This window comes from Seriola dumerili, unplaced genomic scaffold, assembly GCF_002260705.1.
Source record: "Seriola dumerili isolate Sdu_G_001 unplaced genomic scaffold, Sdu_1.0 BDQW01000302.1, whole genome shotgun sequence".
In the NCBI taxonomy this organism is placed as follows: Eukaryota; Metazoa; Chordata; class Actinopteri; order Carangiformes; family Carangidae; genus Seriola; species Seriola dumerili.
Genome location: NW_019174557.1, coordinates 991,649 through 1,011,196, shown reverse-complemented (window position 1 = coordinate 1,011,196; position 19,548 = coordinate 991,649). Strand labels below are relative to the sequence as shown.

General features: G+C 39.0%; 3 protein-coding genes across 3 annotated transcripts; 2 read left to right on the top strand and 1 right to left on the bottom strand.

Moving 5' to 3' along the window:
* Window positions 1-2,221: 2,221 nt before the first annotated feature.
* On the bottom strand, window positions 2,222-4,325 carry mb (myoglobin). Its single transcript, XM_022758659.1, has 4 exons — window positions 4,220-4,325; window positions 3,301-3,386; window positions 2,870-3,089; window positions 2,222-2,708 (listed from the first exon to the last, which is right to left on the bottom strand). The coding sequence occupies exons 2-4, from the start codon at window positions 3,381-3,383 to the stop codon at window positions 2,568-2,570; spliced, it is 444 nt and encodes a 147-aa protein (XP_022614380.1). The 5' UTR covers window positions 3,384-3,386; window positions 4,220-4,325; the 3' UTR covers window positions 2,222-2,567.
* A 2,723-nt stretch (window positions 4,326-7,048) lies between these two features.
* On the top strand, window positions 7,049-14,066 carry LOC111231528 (serine hydrolase-like protein). Its single transcript, XM_022758658.1, has 12 exons — window positions 7,049-7,226; window positions 8,159-8,302; window positions 8,846-8,959; window positions 9,470-9,511; window positions 9,599-9,618; window positions 9,712-9,786; window positions 10,713-10,822; window positions 10,932-11,011; window positions 11,147-11,181; window positions 11,283-11,359; window positions 11,470-11,557; window positions 12,450-14,066. Exons 1-12 carry the CDS (start codon window positions 7,169-7,171, stop codon window positions 12,591-12,593), a joined length of 987 nt encoding a protein of 328 aa, XP_022614379.1. The 5' UTR covers window positions 7,049-7,168; the 3' UTR covers window positions 12,594-14,066.
* Window positions 14,067-14,654: 588 nt separating this feature from the next.
* Window positions 14,655-19,099, top strand: LOC111231524 (serine hydrolase-like protein). Its single transcript, XM_022758643.1, has 12 exons — window positions 14,655-14,756; window positions 15,303-15,446; window positions 16,615-16,728; window positions 16,879-16,920; window positions 17,028-17,047; window positions 17,180-17,254; window positions 17,992-18,098; window positions 18,203-18,282; window positions 18,378-18,412; window positions 18,540-18,616; window positions 18,773-18,854; window positions 18,953-19,099. Exons 1-12 carry the CDS (start codon window positions 14,744-14,746, stop codon window positions 19,097-19,099), a joined length of 936 nt encoding a protein of 311 aa, XP_022614364.1. The 5' UTR covers window positions 14,655-14,743.
* Window positions 19,100-19,548: the final 449 nt, after the last annotated feature.

Below are 19,548 nucleotides of genomic sequence, written 5' to 3'. Positions count from 1 at the left end.
ACTCTAATGCATGCACACAAACAACACTATTAATAGTTAGGTTATCATCATGGCAGTTGTCCATCATAAAAGTTAACCAAACACTGTTGTGGCATCGAGTCAGAAACTGGGAGGACAACAAGGAGACAGTGGGACTGGGGAATGTCAGTGATAACACTAATATCTTTGGCTCTCTTGGCTCTTTTACAGTAACACTTGAGCAGTCAGCATACTTCAGTGTACTTCTTTCCACTTATTGAAACGTGCTCAGGGTGTCTTATTGTTTAAAGACAAAAACTCAAATTTGAGTTGTCTCTAATGTGCCTTTGACACATTTTTGTGATTTATGCAGCACCTACCTTTATAGCTCAGAGGCTATGGGAGGTCTCAGAGAGTATTGCAGTCATATCTGCATCATCATCATCCTCACCTGCTGGTTTTTATTTATCCTCTACTGAAGTATCAACTGTAATGCACAGTCCTCTGCCCAGCACAATAAATCACATATCAAGCAACAACACTAAAAGTCTACAGCCATGCCAGCAGCTCTGTGAGGCTTTACTTAAGCATAAAGAAGCCAGCATGCTAACGTTATTGCACTAATTCGCACTAGACACAAAGGAATTTCATTAGTTTTGGACTAAAGAAATTTTGACTGGATAAATGGATGGAAGTTTGTCTCCATGAATGTCTGTACAAAACCTGTTCCAATCCAGTAAGTAGATGCTGACATACTTCACTAAATAAGTGCAAATTTATGGCAATCCCTTTTTGTTGAGATATTTCAGTCTGGACCAAGGCAATGGACCAACTGACTGACACTGCCGTCCTTAGAGCCCTGCCATGACTAAAAATTGCTGACATATACTCTCACGTGTGTATTTGCATCTTTTTTTATTCTCTTTAATATCATCAGTTGAATTTCTTTGTGACAGTTGAAGACATAACCTCAGGCTCTAGGAAATCACAATGGGTGTTTTTTTATTTTATTGACAAAACGTTCAATTGATTAATTGAGAAAATTATTGTCAGATTAATCAATAATGAAACCTAGAAAGGCTCCTGGTTCAGTATTTTCTGCTTAATCCTGCCGACAAATAAACAGACGAGGTTGAAAATATAAGAAGCTCCTTGCCAGAGGTGATTATTATTACTGCTATTACGGCTATTATTATGTTTGACCTTCCTCACTCGTAGCTTGATTGTAAACCTCTGAATCGCCACCCAAATCTTTCATTTGAATGACAACGACAGTAACATGAATTGGCAGTTCAGTCTGATTAGCGGGCTAACCTCTCACCCCTGCTTTGGTTTCCCAGGGTCAACCTGAGGGGTCTACCGGATCTTTCGTGTATTTTTTGTGTGTTTTCTTTTGTTTATCGTTTTTTTATTTTTACCTTTTCAAATATTTAATTTTTACTTGTGAAACGCTGGATTCATTCTCCTGTAAAATACAGTCAAATGTAACAGTGTGTGAAGGAAATGTCTCTGACTCATGCAGCATGTGATGAGATCTCACTGGACAGATGTGGACATTAGTTTGTTCTCAGGGGTCACAAGTGCAGATTAACCTCACACTGAATGGCTTCATATAGGATTATAATATCACCAAAAAGATGTAGAAGTAGAGTTGAGGTTTAATTAAGGCATGATACATGTGACCCATGCAGAAATGAGATTTGACACTGACACCAGAGTAATGTGAGGGTGAGGAAAGAGAAGCAGGATTCATTTGTGAAAAGTGGGAGGGTTATTAGTTTGCAGGAAGTCAAAGCAAAGTGGTTAAGTCGCGGCTGTTGTGACTAAATACTGGCCGCTCTGCACCGTCACGTCAACATGGATTAGGTGACACTGTGTGTGAAGGTCGTTGGTGACATTGCTGTGGGTGAAACGTTCAAGTGAGAGTTTTTTGAAACGCGTCTGTGTCTGTGTGTGTTTGTTTGTAAGAGTATGTGCGAGCATGAGTGTGTCCAGGCACATGATGTGAAGAGTTTTATTCTTGACCTGATTCCTATCTGGACTGCCTGACCCTCACAGTGTGCTGGACTGACTTTTAGACCTCATACAGTATCTTATCAAAGACGTCCTTCCTCTCATACTTTATTATTTTTAAAGCGTGACCAGCAGTTAGTTTCACTGATTTATAACTCCAGCCCCTTAGCATAGAGCGCACAGGGGGTGAGTAATGGGATAGGAATAGAAATGGAAATTCATAAAACTTGGAATGAAAAGAAGTAATGAGTAGAGTCAAGCAACAGAGAGTTTTATTGGTAATATATGATAAGGGTTTACAGTATGTTGACATTTACTTCCAAACCATGTTACACAGCAGGAAACCTATATAATCTATGACAAACTAGTACATTAACCCTGCAATAAAAGATACATTTATGAAGCTTCCTATGTTCTTTAAGATCTTCATCTCTATGATAACATATGGGGCTGTAAGTTATGCTGATGCTTTGTTAGATTTCTTAAACGATGATTCAAATAGAGGATTACACCTTTTTATTTTCAAAAAAGCACTTGCATGTGTGGAACTTCTTGTCTGTCATCTGAGCCCAGCATGACTTGTGTGACATTAATCTTCACCCACTGAAGCCCAGCTCTTTGTAGTTGGCCTCAATGTCAGCAATGACAACGGCCATTACGTTCCTCATGGCCTGCTGCCCGGCTGGATCCAGTCCTGCCTTCTCCTCCATGACTTTAATAATGACCTCGGTAATCAGCTGTGGAGCAAAGGATAGAGAATAATTTCACAAACTGCTTTAAAATCAGGTTGGAGGATACAACAGATGCAACTTCTAGTTAAACAAAATATATATATGGGGAAGGATCAAACAAAGATGGGCGACATATTAAAACATTCCCTCATGTACAACAATCTCACCTTGAAGTTATTAATGGCGATCTTGTGCTTGGTGGCGTGGGTGTTGGCCAGAGGTTTGAGGATGGTAGCATGGTTGCCTTTGGCCTTCAGCAGCTCCCCAAGTTTCTTTAGCACAGTAGCACCATGGGCAGAAATAGCTGTGTTGCCAGCCATTTCACCCTTGGTAATGCCAGCAAACTTGGGGAACAGCTTCTGGGTGTCTGGGTGCTCTGTGAATAAACTGTGAAGAAAAACAAATGAGGGGATTCTCCATTTGGTGATCATACACCATCAAGGCCGTAGCTAACACTGAGGACACTAAGGTCATTGGTTGGGGGTGGGGTGGAGTGGGGGGTGGGGGGGGGTGTTGCAGTATTTTGAAAATCTTGAATACGGCTCTGTGAACCTGACCCTCCCTGACCGAGTAATCTTATCTTTTCAGAGCCACTCACCGGGTCAGAACCAGGTTCCCATGGGCGGAGTAGTCTGCCTCCACTGGACCCCAGTGCTTCAAAACCATGTCAAAGTCAGCCATGATCTGAGGACATGAAGAAAGGGGTCATAAAAAATATTGCAAAACACTGATTTGAGGAATCAAAAAAAAAACAGATTCTGAAAGAAAAACAGACTGAAATAAAAGAACAATCAGAGTCTCCTGATCACTTGAAGCTCATGTGAGTTACACAAACAGTGTTATCCTCGTGTTCCGGCATTGCATGTCTCCTGTTTGATATGATATACCAGCAGCCAAAAAACACTGCTTTCAAACGCAACGCATTACTAGAAAGAGGCAGATACATTACCTCATTTGCCCTCACCGAATCTGTAACATGGCCTCAGTGCAGCCCTGCATAATTTATATGAAGTGAAATCAGATGCGCTGTTTTGTTGATGTTCTTAAACTGTCGCAGGGTAATAAAGAGCATGTAAACAACATCCTTTTTTCCATTTAAAACTGACATTTCACTCTGTGAGCACAACTATCCGGGTTTTTTTATTTCTGCTAGTATAATGGTTTTTAACAGCAGTGGATGGTTTGTTTTAATTCAGTGACTATTTTGATGTTTTGGAAGTGGTGTTGTTTTAATTTTATACATTAAATAAATATTATATATTATAAATATTAAATATATTCTTCACCAGGGAATTTCTCTGCATCCTGAATATGTGACAAATAACCAAAATAGCATGTCTTATTATTCTGAACTACCAAATTATGACCAAATTCTGCTTTAATCAACCTGTTATTGTAATTTCCACAAAATCAGCTTTATTCTCTGTCAGTATTCCCTAAATCAACACATTTTATCAATGAATGGGGATTATTTTAATATTCTGTAATGAAACTATAAAAAATCAGACAGTACCTACCTGCAAAGCAGTAAAATATCCTGTGTGATTATACCAAATTCTTCTTGGCCTGACTCTCCCCCCCCTAAAAGCTGACCTTTTATACTCCCTCCCTCTGTCCTCTCACCAAATTTTTCCAACCCTCCCATCCGGCTACTTCTCTCACCACACGTCTCTTAAAATGTTCACAACACCTCCAACCTTAATCTGGAAACTTTTGGTTCCACGCAAACATCATATCTGATATGATTATGTGGCACTTGGGGGCATCTATTTACCAGAAAGATATGCAAACAGACAAAGTGCAAAGTGAGATTATCATCCGTGTGTGTGTGTGTGTGTGTGTGTGTGTGTGTGTGTGTGTGTGTGTGTGTGTGTGTGTATGTGTGTGTGTGTGTGTGTGTGTGTGTGTGTGTGATCAGAGTAGCTTAGTTTTAGGTTTTTAGGGGCCTACTGGTTTTACTTAAACACAGTAAAATATACTCAATTGGCACCAGTTCATTAAGTTAAGATGAAACTAATGCAGTCTAATACAACAGCCCTACAATAAATCCTATCTTCGTGAAGGCTATAATATGTTAAGTGTGTGTTTCAGGGAGTTTAAGAGACTTAAAGGTCATTTTGGAGGCTGTCATTTGTGCTAAAGTTGCACTGTGCTGTATTAAGGTCATCAAAAGAGGTGTTCCTAATATTTTGATATTTTGACATCCACTCCCATATAGGTCAGGTGCAGGATAGCACCACCAGTACAGGAAAAAGCACAATGAATTATTGTTCACAAACTTATTTGGATTAACAGGCAACATTTATTTCATTAGAATAATTCACTCAGTATCGGCACTACCTGCCAGGGAGTGCTGTGTACATAAGAAACAAACAATAAGACAATTAAAGCAGATGAAATAATAATAACCGTCTGCACAATTATGTGATGATGACAAATGGTCAACATGACAAAATCCAAGGTATACAGAACATAGGTACAGAACAGTCAAAGAATCAAATCCCACAATAAATTATTGTCATTACACATAGTTATCATAAAAATAACATGATGTGATGTCTATAAAATATATCTCAAGGATTATTTTAAAACATATAAAAAAGAGGTTTAAGAGGCACTACAGCAAAGCATGAAAACAATGTACAAAATAACTGGATTTTATACTCACACACTGTGTAAACCTGCTGTAATTTTTTGTATAAAAAAATCAACATTTTCTTGAATCATCACCTATGTACATAACATAAGTAACTCAGACATAAAATCACACAGGACCCTACACATGCCTCCTTCATACTCATCCCCTCCCATCAGGCTCCTGTTATAAAAACCAGGACAAACACATTTGTTTCACAATTGATAATTTAATGTAATTTTGTTCACAATAAGTTCCTATTGTGTTGCCATTGGTGACTTTAAGGTTTCCTCATCCCCGGTGCCTGTGATCAGTCCTCGTCATCCTCTTGCTGTTCTCTATTTGCCACTAAGTTACATGCTGGTAATATCAGTTTCTGTGCGGATGACATGCAGATGTGTTTCTATTTAGGAAAAATCAGTCAGTTACACTAAATGACATTGTTGATGAGACAGTGTATAGGACTGATATCTTTTTAATTGTAACTTTTATTTATATATGCAGGCCTATATATTAATTTTGATACATTTAATATATATATAAAATGAAATGGTCAGAAATAACCCCAAATAAACCCAACTTAAAACATATGATCATATTATAAGATCCAATGTATTAAATATTAAACCAGTGCCTCCCAACCTTTTTGACCTGTGACCTCTTAAAACAATCTGTGTGATTGGAGCTTCGTCAAGTTTCTGATGTTTATGAGTTGTTAGCACTAATGTAATATTATCTAACATTTCACAAGAAAAGCAAAGATTAAAGTCAAGTATGAAAAATAAAAACATGCTAGTATTAGTTAAAACTACCTCTTTTGAATGGTTGGACAAAGATCCTCCTCCACCAGACAGTTGACGACCCCACATCCTTTTTTCCCTCTTTATTTATTTAGATTTATTTAATTATTATGTGCGTCTTTGAGGACTCTCTCAGTCCTTTGTGAATGGACATTAATGGGCTCTGGCATATCTAAGGGGACAGCTAATGAGCCGGATGGTGTACAGCTAATGTACGAACATTGATTTAATTTGTTTGTGTTTGTAAGTGAAGCTTTATTTATACAACACTTTTCAAAGAAAAGCTTACAAAGTGCTTCACATTAAAAGCATGATGACATGATGACTATACAAAAGAGAAATAGAAACAACAAAATTAATTTTACAAAACAACTAATAGCTGTTTAAAGAGGCCAGGGATTATAAGTGAGTTTGTAATTGCTCTTGGATCCAAACAAAACCAATTAAAACCATGGCTCCTCCTGGATCTGCTACAACAGTAAAATGCTTTGTTATCATTATGTAATATATAATAATATAAAAATCACAAGGCACATTGTACTGCACAGTCACTACTTTTATTTTTTATGCTTTAAAAACATTTCACAAATATTTTTGTAGTTTCACTTAAGTAGGGTTAAAATGCAGTACTTTTACTTTTAATGAAGTATTTTTACAGTGTGGTTTTGCTGCTTTACTTCAGCAGAGCAGTATTTTACAGTGTTTGTTTGTGCACACTTCACTGACCACTGTGCCCTCTGCTGGTTAACTCTTATCATCACAATAGGTGAAAGGTTAGTCCCTCCTCCTCTGAGTGTTGATTGGTCCTGACTGCAGCTGTCCGTCTGACCGCCTAGCCAATAGCGTCTTCAGTCTGCGGCACGTGGTTTTGAAACAACCGGAAAACAATGTTAGTTTCTAAAGCCTGGAGAGGTGTTGTAGTTCGCAGTTTCTTCCTTTTTGCTGCCAAAAATACTGACATAATTGCTTTAAAAACAATATAATTCATAGGTTTTAAATACATTGACCGTTCAGCAGAGTTGTTCTCCAAGATGATGCAGGCTTTGAAAGGCGTCAGACACCTGAAATCCAGTACAATGAAACAAGCAGGTAAGTGTGAGGAAACACTGCTTCATAGTTGTTTAATAGAAGAGAAAGAAGTTAAGTGAATCGTCTTGACACGTCAGTCAGAACTAGAGATGTTGCTCCTAGTTTTATAAGATTGAGGCTCTTTACTGGACACAACAATAACACAGGAAACATAGTGAATACAGAGATAATTAAATGTGGACAAAGACCTTATGTTTACACAGAGAGTATCTTTTCATATAGTGTTTATTAAGATAATGAGAAACTGTTACATGGATTTAAATAACTTAAAAAGGCAGGTAAAAGGAGTTTGACACTACTGTTAAATAAACTAAATTAATGTATGTAGCACTTTGCTTGCAAAATAGTCAGGATGATTAAAAGCCAAGAGTCTGCATTTGTGTTTCTTGTGTTTCTTGTGTTCTGCAAAACAATCAACAACCTTGATATTCCTGAAGCAAACATCTGTTGGTCCCAGCTTCTCAAATGTGAAGATCTGCTGCGTTAATCTGTCTCATGTCAGTGTAAATTGAATATTTTGGGGGTTTGAATGAACAAAACAAGCATTTTAGGGACACGACAATTACTCAGTTGTTTGAGAAAGTTATCATCAGATCTCCAGAGCCCAAGGTGACATTGGCAGAATACATGTTTTGTCTGACCAACAATCCAAAACTCAAAGATATTCAGCTCATAAAGGTGGAAAACAGAAAAGACAGCAATTTTTTGATAAAGGATTAAAATGTTACATTTAAATATTGTTGATTCATTTTCTGTCAATCAACTAATATGTTAGTCATCTAATTATTTAAACAGTAACAACACTGTGCCCAGAAACCTCTTTTCTTTAGGAGTGAATAAACCTTTCTGTTAATATTACTAGTAAGACAAAAACTAATACTGGCTCCAGCCTTTTGTGAGTATTACTACATCAGTGTGTGTTTTGTGTCCAGTCTCAGAGCTCTGTGTTCCAGTCCCATGGGGAGAGATCAGAGGTAAAGTCTGGGGTCCTGATCATGGTCGTCCTGTGCTGTGCGTTCATGGCTGGGCTGACAACTGTGGTACATTCAACACCCTCATTCCCCTGCTGCCCAAAGGTAATTAATGTTGTTGTGCTAAGCCATCACCAGCACCTAGTTTTAACATCTACTTACATTATACCCTTAAGTTTTGCGCTGTCAAACTCTTTCTCACTGCCGCTGAAACTGATGGTTGAATGTTTCTTCACTTTCAGCTTTAATTTATGTGTACACGTAGTATACATCAACATGCTCATAAAAACAAGGGCTATGAGTTGTACTTTTTCATTCTTCATGCCTCGCTCACAACTTGGTGCTTTTAGAAGTAAATCCAGCTCACGCACAGTGATGGTGTTTGGTTCATTAGAACCTGTGCTCCGCATCCAAAAAGACGGGAGTTTGAACCCTTCACTGGCTTGCGTGCATGTTGTTTGATAATGATATTTCTTCCACTGCCCTTTAATAAGTCAATGACATTACAATTGTAGCTGGTTAAGCAGGGAATTTTTTTTGGCTCTGTGATGTGCATTAATGAAGACAGTTTCTAAAGTTTTACTTCAGAAAGTTTCAAGTTTTTTTTTGTTTAAAATAGTCACAGTGAGACTCTGTCCTTCCTCTCAGACTGCAGGTATGTGGCGGTCGACCTGGCAGGTCATGGTCGCTCATCACATCGTCCCCCTGGAATTTTCTACTCCTTTCCCTCGTATGTGATGGATGTACGCAGAGTCGTTGACGGTGTGTGAGTTCAAGAAGCTGCATGTTTAGCCGCTCGTTCAAATCAAAAATTTAAGTTAGTTTTTATTTCATGAGAAATTAAACAGTAATGTGGCATGGACAAATTCTTTACACATGTTTTTTTTGGTCCAAATTAATGATTATAAGCAAAAATGATCGTTTATTGAATATTCATTTGATTAAGACTGAAAGTTGACTCTTGACCTTTTAAGACAAAAAAAAAAATACAAATGTTTGGCCTTTCTGTAACTTTAAGCCACATCAGTGTTTTCAGTAGATGACAGAGATGATTAAGGAAACAAATCTATGTCCACAGTGACAAATAAATCCCCGGAGGATGGAGCATCGATTTGACATTGCAATATATATTAATATAGAAAAAAATAATAATGATATATCACCCGGGTCATCCGTGTGGCAGTGATGTTGTCTTTCCACTTAAAAACAGTCTTAGTTTTCTGTGATGAGATACTGAACCTGCTTGATGATCTGTGAAATTAACTCCCGCAGCTCTGCAGTGGAGCAAATTCTCCATCATAGGCCACAGTATGGGTGAGTGCAGCTGTGTGGCAGAATTAGCGCAATTAATATTTTTGAGGTATGTTATATTTACACGTCCACTTTCTTCTTTTATTTCAGGTGGGAATGTTGCTGGACTGGTAAGTGACAGTTTTAAAACAGTTTTCACGTAGTATACAGAGACTGTTTTGTGTCACTGCATCGTATCTCCGTCCATGTTGTGTTTTCCACAGTTCAGCGCTGTGTATCCTGAGATGGTGGATGCTGTCGTACTTCTGGACTCCTACGGATTTTTACCCACAGATCTGGTACTTTAACAGATTTTATCCCCCAGACTGGTCACTACAGTTGCTTAGTCTCAAACTATGAGCCTGCTAGATCATTTCACAAGGCGTCCCACATGTTTCCGAATTTATTGCTTTATTAATTTATTAATATTATTTTTTGGTACACAACTTTTTAAAAAAATGTTTCCCATCTAAAATTGACCCCAGACTTCTATCCTAGAGGTTGTCATAAGCACAAAAGTGAGCTGCTTATTTCACCTTTAACATTAACTGCACAACTTGTCGACATATGTTTTAGCTTTAAGCAACAGCACTCTGTTTTCCCATGGTACACCTGACACCAAAATGTCTCTTCCCAAACTTTAAGGAAAAGTTCACCTGGGGGACAGACAGTTTCAAGAGAGGTGGACGATTGATTTATTTATTTGTTTATTTATTCATTAAGTTCACTGTGACTGTGTCAAAGCTGCTGTTTGTCCTGCAATACTTAAACCTCTCATCTGAACACACGGAGCAGTAGGTGCGAGCTAGAGGAGATGGATGGACGAGTTGCTCAGCTTCAGAGTGCATATTGTTTAAGTTTGCTGATGAAAAAAATGCATTGGAGGTTTTTTTCCCCCTGGCTGTTCAAGCAAGACCCCCTGAGAGAGAACAGCCTCTCTAGAGGCCTTAAATTTGAGAGTGATTTCCACTAAAAGGCTGTACAGCTTCATGGACAGTCAGAATGCTAGACTGTCATCACATTTAAGAAATAAAATAATAAAATATTTTTGATTAATTTGTAATTAAATGTTACACAGTTTTGTCCTTTGGGTCATTGCTAAGCATTCATATGATACTATTGCATTACTCCTCTCCATAATCTGTCAAAGTGCTCTGCTGTACAATCCCCTCCTGTCGGTAGTTTTGAAGTGCTTCCCTCATCGTTTATGTCTGTTTTCTTGCAGAAAGAAATGCCTAAAGTGATAAAGCAGGGGATGGATGAGATGCTTCAGTTTGAAAAAAAGACAGAAGAGAAAAAGAGTAGAGTTTATTCTTATGAGAAGGCAGCTGAGAGGTATCACACCTTCCTGTTTATGGTCTTTTAAAGAGACTGCTGAAAACCCACTCATCCAGTAACTTTGTTTGCACAACTGTTGTTGAGAAGAGTATTTTATTTCTTTCAGGCTTTCGGCTGTAAACCCGACTCTGTCTGAACAGTCTGTGCACATCCTTTTAGAGCGAGGTCTAGTTCAAGTTGAAGGAGGTACTTCTTTATCTTCCCTGCTTTGATGTTTGTTGTGCGTGCTCCTCTTAGAAAAACATGAGTTTGTTCTCTGAATAGTTTCACTGTGTTTTTCCTCTTATGCCGGCGATATAATGCGTTTTTTTTCTCTTGCAGGCGTTGTGTTCTCTCGAGACTTTCGTATTAATCTGGTAGGTTACTGCTGAACCGCACCAGCTCATCACTTTACCTTGTTACCTCTCCCAGAGGTGCCGTATAAAGGTACAGTGTGTTTTTTATTTTGTGATTTCAGAAAAACATAGCGCGCATCAGTTTGGAGCAGAGTCTGGAGATGCAGTCGAGGATAAAAGCCTCCATCCTAGTTGTTCTGTAAGATATTCCTCCACCGCACATTTCCATATGACATGTACCAAACTGACTACAATACAGCATTGTGCCCAAACTAAACATAAATACAATCGTGTTCTTCTTTTTTACAGAGCAGAAGGCGGCTTTGAGAAAATATTTGCTGAACAAGATCAAAAGAAATTTACATCAGCACTTCTCCAGGCCTATAGGGACAGAAATGTGAGTGGATTTTTCTAGTAAAGTAGGTGCACTTTCATGGCCGTGTTTATTTTTAGCTGTTAAGCCTGTGTGTAATTGTGCCTAGTAGACAGAGAGACTGACAGTCAGCTGCAGAGATGCAAAAGTAGCAGCGCTGTGCAAGCTCAGTGTCTCAGAGGCAGCAGAATTTTTTTATAGCTGTGAACACTGTGAACACTGATATACAGTACATACTTGGTCAAGTGCTACAGATGAGAGAGAGAGAGAAAGAGAACAGAGGATGAGCATCAAGGAAACGTCTCTGATGATGTCTCTTTCCAAGTTAGCTGCTGATGGAAAGAGAAAGGTTGGCATGTCAGAATACTAATTATTTTTCAAGTGGCTATAATCGGTGTTTCTGTAATAAGAATGTATCAAATAACAAAATGATGTGAAAACTGTGACAGTGTGGAAAGGGGTCACTTATGGTGACGAACCTGCAGAGAATTATTGCCTCAATTTTCAGCTCCCCTAGGTTTTACAGAGATTTATAGTGATTGTTTGGCCGGTCAGCACACAACTCTACTGTTCTGCATCACGCTCACTGCTCTCACTGTGTTGTTTTTGGCCACAGCAAGCAGCTGTTTTCAGAGAAAAAGCTCTAAAACCCCATTGAACAGCACCTTCTCAGCTCCAAACAGAGACAGTTAGCCACTCGCTGGTGAACGTAACGGAGCATTTAGCAGCTATAGAGATGGAGTTGACTTACATTCACCAGGTGGCCAGAACCATGACTAAATGAATCCTAACGTTGCTCCATAACTGCTTGATGTGTTAACAAGTTCATCATATCAGCTAAAAAGGGGATATGTCAATGTTGTGTTCACACAAAAAAAAATGAAATTATGTAATTGTCTGTTTGTGTTTCTTTCAGAACACAGTGGTGACAGTACCAGGCGACCACCACGTCCATCTGAATAATCCTGAAGCTGTGGCGCCACTTGTGTCGGACTTCCTGCAAACCAAAGTGTTGACACAGTCTGACAGCCTGATAGATGTGCCGGCCTCTAAGATATAGCAGACACACAAAAGCAACTATTTTTCCAGTACACACTCTCACACTCAGAATCAGCAGTGTAACATAAATTAACAACTTTTTAAAAAATATATTATGGACGGTTGTAAATCGTTTTATTTATACTGTACTTTATGCTGTACTCTCACCTTGGTGCTTTAACAACATTCAACCAGCTGCCTTAGCATCAGCTAGTGATGTTATTTCTGGTGGGCTCCTGAATTATTTACAGTATTTATATATATATATATATATATATATATATATATTAATGTGCGCTGTTGTAGATTTGAGTGACAGTGGCCTCGTGAGCAATATCAGTCACGTATCACACCAAGCTGCTGTTCTTTAACCCCAGCTGGGCTAAAGGAGGGGTGTTAAGTGAGATGAAGAAACAGAGAAAGAACGTGCAGCCTTACTGATCAAGTGAATAGTTCTCATTCATAACAGGTTCAATCAATTCTTTGTATCGTTCTCTTCCAGGCTTTTATGCAATATAGTGTATTTATTGTGTGTATTTAAACAGTAACACATCGTTTGCATTTTGAAAGTAAGAGTTCAGAGTTTTCAGCGGCACCTCTGTTCATCTGTCTGCCCGGTTATCATGGAGCAGCTTGGTCCAAGACTTTCATGAGTGAACGTTAATGTGTTAACAGGTGGTCAACACATGAACCAGTCACAGTTACTGGACAGCCAAATCAAGACCATTTACATCCAGTGCCACACATTTAAGCTAATGTTCCCAAGGTGAAGAACATTTGGTGCCAATCCAGAAGTAGAGTTTAGGATGTGCAAGATGTCGTAACTTTTGGCACTTGTCTTTCATAAACTTGGATGTGTTGTGTTGGACAAGTGGAAACTCAGAAAAAAGTCACTAAAGCCATTTGGATTCATCCTCTTTATTTGCACACCAAGGCAGTATCAAAAAACTCTCTATTGAGTTTTATTTTAATGCAATTCAAAAAAAGTTAGAAGTTCTGTTTTAAGAAATGTGAAAGTGCTTCATATAGAAGAAACGACCAGAATGGCGAGTGAACTCTTTGTTTGTCTGTATGAATGTTTTCCAGCTGCCCGACAGGTCTGCTGGTACTTTAGCAGACAGCGGTTTTATTACCTTGGATGTGTTGTCTTTGAGGAGTGTTTGAAATGCACTGTGGCAGGTCAGATGTCTTAGAAGTCTGACACCTGATGTAAATATTTCAGCAGATGTACACTTTCTCTGAATGGTGTGTCCTCATGTTTAATCTCAAAGGTTAGTGGAAAGGTACAAAGGAAAAATGTGTCCTGAGAGTCACAGTGAAAGCAGAGGATGAATCTGGATGCAACAAGTACTGTAACACAATGACTGCAATACAAATAACCATCATCATCTACTGTTTGAATGATTTTTTTTCTCTGTCATAACTTTAAAAGTGTTTTAACATCTTAAAGTATTTGTACGGCTCTCTGTTATAAATATTGATCTGTAAAAATTGACGGATATTTCAGACTCTTCCTTTGTTCAGTAAAATGTCAGAAAGTCCTTCAACACAATGATTCATCCAGCTACACGATTCTTCTGTTTATGTAATGTAATGTTTAGTTTAAGTGACCAGATGAAGTTGAATGTTTGAAGTGCGTACTACAGCAGAACAAGTCCTGCCATACTCCTAAACTAACCTGTGTCCCACAAGCCTTTGAAAGTTTCTTTCAACAGTCTTTACAGGAAGCTGAAACAGATTTGTGCAAAAAGATAAATGTAGTGCAGTTAAAAAATACAATATTCAAAAGTAGTGGAATATAAGTAGGCCTATAAAGCAGTAGAAAATGGAAATAATTAAAGACTAGTAGTTTTGATAGATGAAATCTCTCCATAAAAACAAAACAAAACAACTTTAAGTACACTGTGGAACAGAGGATAGTAAGGTACAAGCTAGCCCACGCATTACGTCCATTTAGCAGCCACAGGTGAGAGAATATTGTATCATCCGTTCCCATGGCAGCGGCTGCCTGCAAGACCTTACTAAGGGAAAATGCAGAGCGTGCCAAGGCCCGCCCAGTGAGGACTGGTACGGCTGCAGCCACCAGAGATGACGGAAGTCAGACCTTTGAAGTTTCACGGCATTTTAATGCAAAGTTAACGCAACGTGAAACACTGTTCAACACCAGCTGCGATGGCTGAAGAGGGTAAGAAAGACAAACTGTGGACGTTTTAACAACCTGTCAACTGTAGGCAGAGATATAACCTGCAGGAGTGAAGTCACTGATGCGAGATTTTTGACTATAGGCAGATATAACACAAAGCGTTTTGATATGGGCTGGACATGCAGCAATGAATAACATTTTTCAGCTGTTTTTCCTCACTTTTATCTCTTGTCTGAGCTGCAGGATTTGGTAAGAATTAAGTTCATTGCAGTAAACAAACAGGCTATTCACTTTGGCAAGTGATTTTTTTTTAACTTGAGAAATAAACAGAATTATTAGACATAGAATTAAGATACAGTTAAACAAGCAGGTACTACTTCTGAATATGTAAGGTGTACAAGAACTTTTGACACTTCGCCCACTGTCAGGATTCTTGTAGTGATTTTGTGTTTATCACGCAAATGATTTGTTGTATTTATATGGCGTTTATAGCCTCTGCCTGTCTGTAATAGAATGATTGTAGTCTAATGTAATCCTTGTGTTTGAGCGACAGATTCACGGCTGTGTTGTGTTTTGTTTTGTGTCCAGTCTCAGAGCTCTGTGTTCCTGTCCCATGGGGAGAGATCAGAGGTAAAGTCTGGGGTCCTGATCATGGTCGTCCTGTGCTGTGCCTGCACGGCTGGGCTGACAACTGTGGCACATTCAACACCCTCATCCCCCTTCTACCCAAAGGTGAGCCAGGACGGACCAGAGGAGAGTAATCAAACTTCTATTAAACTAAATTGGGAAAAGCTTCTTATTATGGATCCATCCATCCATTTTCTTCCGCTTATCCTTTAGTAGGGTCGCGGGGGGGGCTGGAGCCTATCCCAGCATCTTTTCGGGCGAGAGGCGGGGTACACTCTGGACAGGTCCCCAGTCCATCGCAGGGCAATTTAGAGTATCCCATTAGCCTAGTCCCCATTTGCATGTCTTTGGACTGTGGGAGGAAGCCGGAGTACCCGGAGAGAACCCACACAGGCACGGGGAGAACATGCAAACTCCACACAGAAAGATCCCGCGTCCGAGCCGGGACTCGAACCCGGAACCTTCTGCCACTGCACCACCATGCAGCCCTATTATGGATCCATAATTTCCATTTCCTAATAACTTTCCAGGACATTTCCTGCAAAGAGCTACATATGTAATTTGGTAGTTATGAAATGTGGGCAACTGATGAATTTGATGGCTATGATTAGATTCTTAATAGTTGATTAAAAGAACAAAATGGATGAAAAAAAGCAAGCTTCAGCAGTTGATTATTTCTATCAATCTATTAATTCAAATTATAATTGAATTAATCTTTCTGTAATTTTTTCAATGAAAAATGTGAAACATTTGCTCACACATGTCCTACACTGTGTTGTATATCATTGTGAATTTAACATCTTTGGGTTTTATCCCACTGATCAAACAAGTTTTTTAAAGACATCACCTAAGGCGCTGAAACTGTGCATTTTCACTATTTCCTGATATTTATAGAACAAACAATTACAAGAGTCATCATAAAAATAATCTACAAATTAAGCGATTAAGCAATAATGAGAATAATCATTAGTTGTTGCCCTAATTCATTTCAGTTAACTGCTAACGTTTCCTCCTGCATTCACTCTGTGTGTAGGTGCACAGTTATGCAACGAGCTAAACACACTTCCAATAAAGGGTGAAGACTTTGAAGAACAAATATCCACGGCTGTGATTACAAAACAGAAAACGATGTGAGTCCATAAACAAGAGTTAGACCAAAGGTGGTGTAAATATGAGTTAGCGTTGTGATGCGTCTATGAGCTGTGTTTGGGATCAGGAAGTGCGGTGTGTCACTGAGTGTTTTCCACGTGTGCTCCCCCGTCCTTCCTCTCAGAGTGCAGGTATGTGGCGGTGGACCTGGCAGGTCACGGTCGGTCATCTCATCGTCCTCCTGGAGCTTTCTACTGCGCTCCTGCGTACGTGGCGGATGTACACAGAGTTGCTGACGGTGTGTGAGGAGTTGGAAGTTTTGGAAAATATTTCTTAGCCAAACATCATTGTAGGTTGTAATATGAAGTTGTTCCTATTTGTGCCTATGATAAAACCTATGAGACAGTGAACCTGCCTGGTTGATGATGTGTGAAATTAACTCCTGCAGCTCTGGGGCTGAAGAAATTCTCCATCATAGGCCACAGTATGGGTGAGTGCACCATCAGAGCAGAATTAATCTTAATGTGTGTTGTATATTTTGCTGTGTTACAAAATAATTTAAAGCATAAATCACATAGAGCCTCCTCATATTTACAGGTGCTGACATTGCTGGAATGGTAAGTGACCGTGTCTCCTCTGAGGCTGATGCGTATTTCATCTCCTCCCTATTTTCACTCAGTCTACAGAGACTGTTTTGCTGTGTTTTCTCTTGTGGTGTCATCGTATGGTTTTTACTATGTTTTCCACAGTTCAGTGCTCTGTATCCTGAGATGGTGGATGCTCTCGTGCTGCTGGACGCTTACGGATTCTTACCTACAGATTCGGTACTATATCAGTTTTTAGCACCAAGTCTCTGAAACCTACTTGCAGAGCTTTAATGTGTTTGTGTGGTTCAGTGCCATGCAGGAGCCAGGATTTTAGAAATACTGAAGTCATGAGTCGGAGTCCTCCCAACGTACCCTGCCCCCTCCGTTAGATTAATCTGACTGGATGCCAAAAGAAAATCTTCAAAAATTATATATTTTATTTTTTTATATTTGAACTGTTCCACATCGTCGTCTGTACATTTTATCTCCCAAAATTGAGGTCAAAGTGTTGTTCTCAGGAAGGAAATGCCGATGGCAATGATTTCTTTTTCGGGTTAGAGTTATTTATATTGTTGGCTATAAGTACTCAAATTACATAAACTGAATATAAAAATCCTACAATCAGGCACTTTAATGCACAGTAAATGCAATTTCTATATTCCAATCCTCCAGGTTGCTAAATCTCCCAATCCCCAGAAAAAAGTACAGATGATGTTACCAGTGTCTTCAGTGGCACCTGCAGCCCTGGTTAAATGTTAGTACATAAATCACATGTTTTAATTGAAAATTAGATACTGTGCTCATTATAATGTATCAGCAGGGTTGTTTTTTTTTTAATACAACCTGAAATTTTCGAGGTAATAACTTTAAATTATGTTCATTAAATAATCCTCCTTCAAGTGATGAAAATGACTCTTGCAGTATTATTGTATTGTGCCTCAGTTATCTTTCATTTCTCTCCTTTTTTCCTGCAGAAAGAAGTATCCAAAGTGATGAGGCAGGGGATGGATGAGATGATCCAGTTTGAAAAAAAGTCAGAAGAAAAGAAAAGAGTTTACACTTATGAGAAGGCAGTTGAGAGGTATTATATTATTTCAGTTGTCGGTCATTTTAAAAGGACTAGTCGACTTCTAGTGGCTTTGTCTGTGTGCTCAGCTGTTGGCCAAGATATTTCATATCTTTCAGGCTGTTGACTGCGAACCCGACTCTGTCTAAACAGTCTGTGTGCATCCTGTTAGAGCGAGGTCTAGTTCAAGTCGAAGGAGGTACGTCTTTATCTTCCTCTTCTCCTCTCAGTGAGGAATAATCTCACTTTGCTTCCTCTCATCTGCTGGCAGCTGAATGTGTTTCTCTTCAGCAGGATTTATGTTCTCCAGAGACCTGAGAGTTAATTTTGTAAGTCCCTTTTAACCTCCCAAGCCCTCCACCACACTCACCACCTCCTCTCTCATTCGTTACACCAGAGGTTTAGCATTCAGCCCGCTGAACACATGTGCTGTGCGTTTCATTTTATGTTTTGCAGAAAAACATACTGCGCCTCAGTTTGGAGCAGAGTCTGGAGATGCAGTCGAGGATTCAAGCCTCTGTCCTAGTTGTTCTGTAAGACGTTGGCCTGTGTATTAACAAGTCACATATCGCTGTCTGTATCATATCTATGTTATAGCTGTCTATCAATAACATAGTGTAGCCTTCATCATACAGTGTATGGTCTCTTCTCACATTGAACTAAAAGTGTTCAAACTCTCTTTTTTCCAGAGCAGAAGACGGCTTTGATAGAATATTTTCTGAACCAGAGAGATTCACTTCAGCAATCCTCCAGTCCTTCCAGGACAGAAATGTAAGTTTGTATCTAAATTCAATAAAGACGTTTGAGGTGTTTTTTTTGTTTTTTTGTTTCACTATGTCCAGTTAATATGTGTTTCTACTTTTTCTCAGCACAAGGTGGTGACAGTACCAGGCGATCATCACGTCCATCTGAATAAACCTGAAGGTCGTGGCTCCGTTTGTGTCCAACTTCCTGCGAATAAGCACTGTCAGTATCAACCAGCAGCACAAGTTATAACTACAGACATGTTCCCCTAACACACTTTAGATCACAAGTAGGTCTGTAGGTTTGTTTATAAGATCAGCCTGGGCTGACAAGCGGCATAAAAGCTTTTCCATGAAGTGGCCATCATTGCTTGTTTTTAGTTTAATTTTACAACTTTATTGACAACTGAATACAGAGGATGACAAGACCACACTTCCTGCACCTACATAGAGCAGCTTATGCTGTGCTAAGCTAACCAGTTGGCCTGGCTGTAGTTTTATGTTTTACTGAACATATCTCTTTTTCTACCTCTTGGCCAGAAGCAAATAAAGCATCATTCCCAAATGGTCGACATTTTTGCTGTTTTGAAATCTCTACTTTGATCGATGCAGAGCATTTGTTTTTTAAAGTTTAAACTTAATTTTTGAATATGAACTCAACTCTCCAAGGTAACATGAAAAACTTTGTGGAGACAAAGTGACACGAAAACCACAGCTCCATC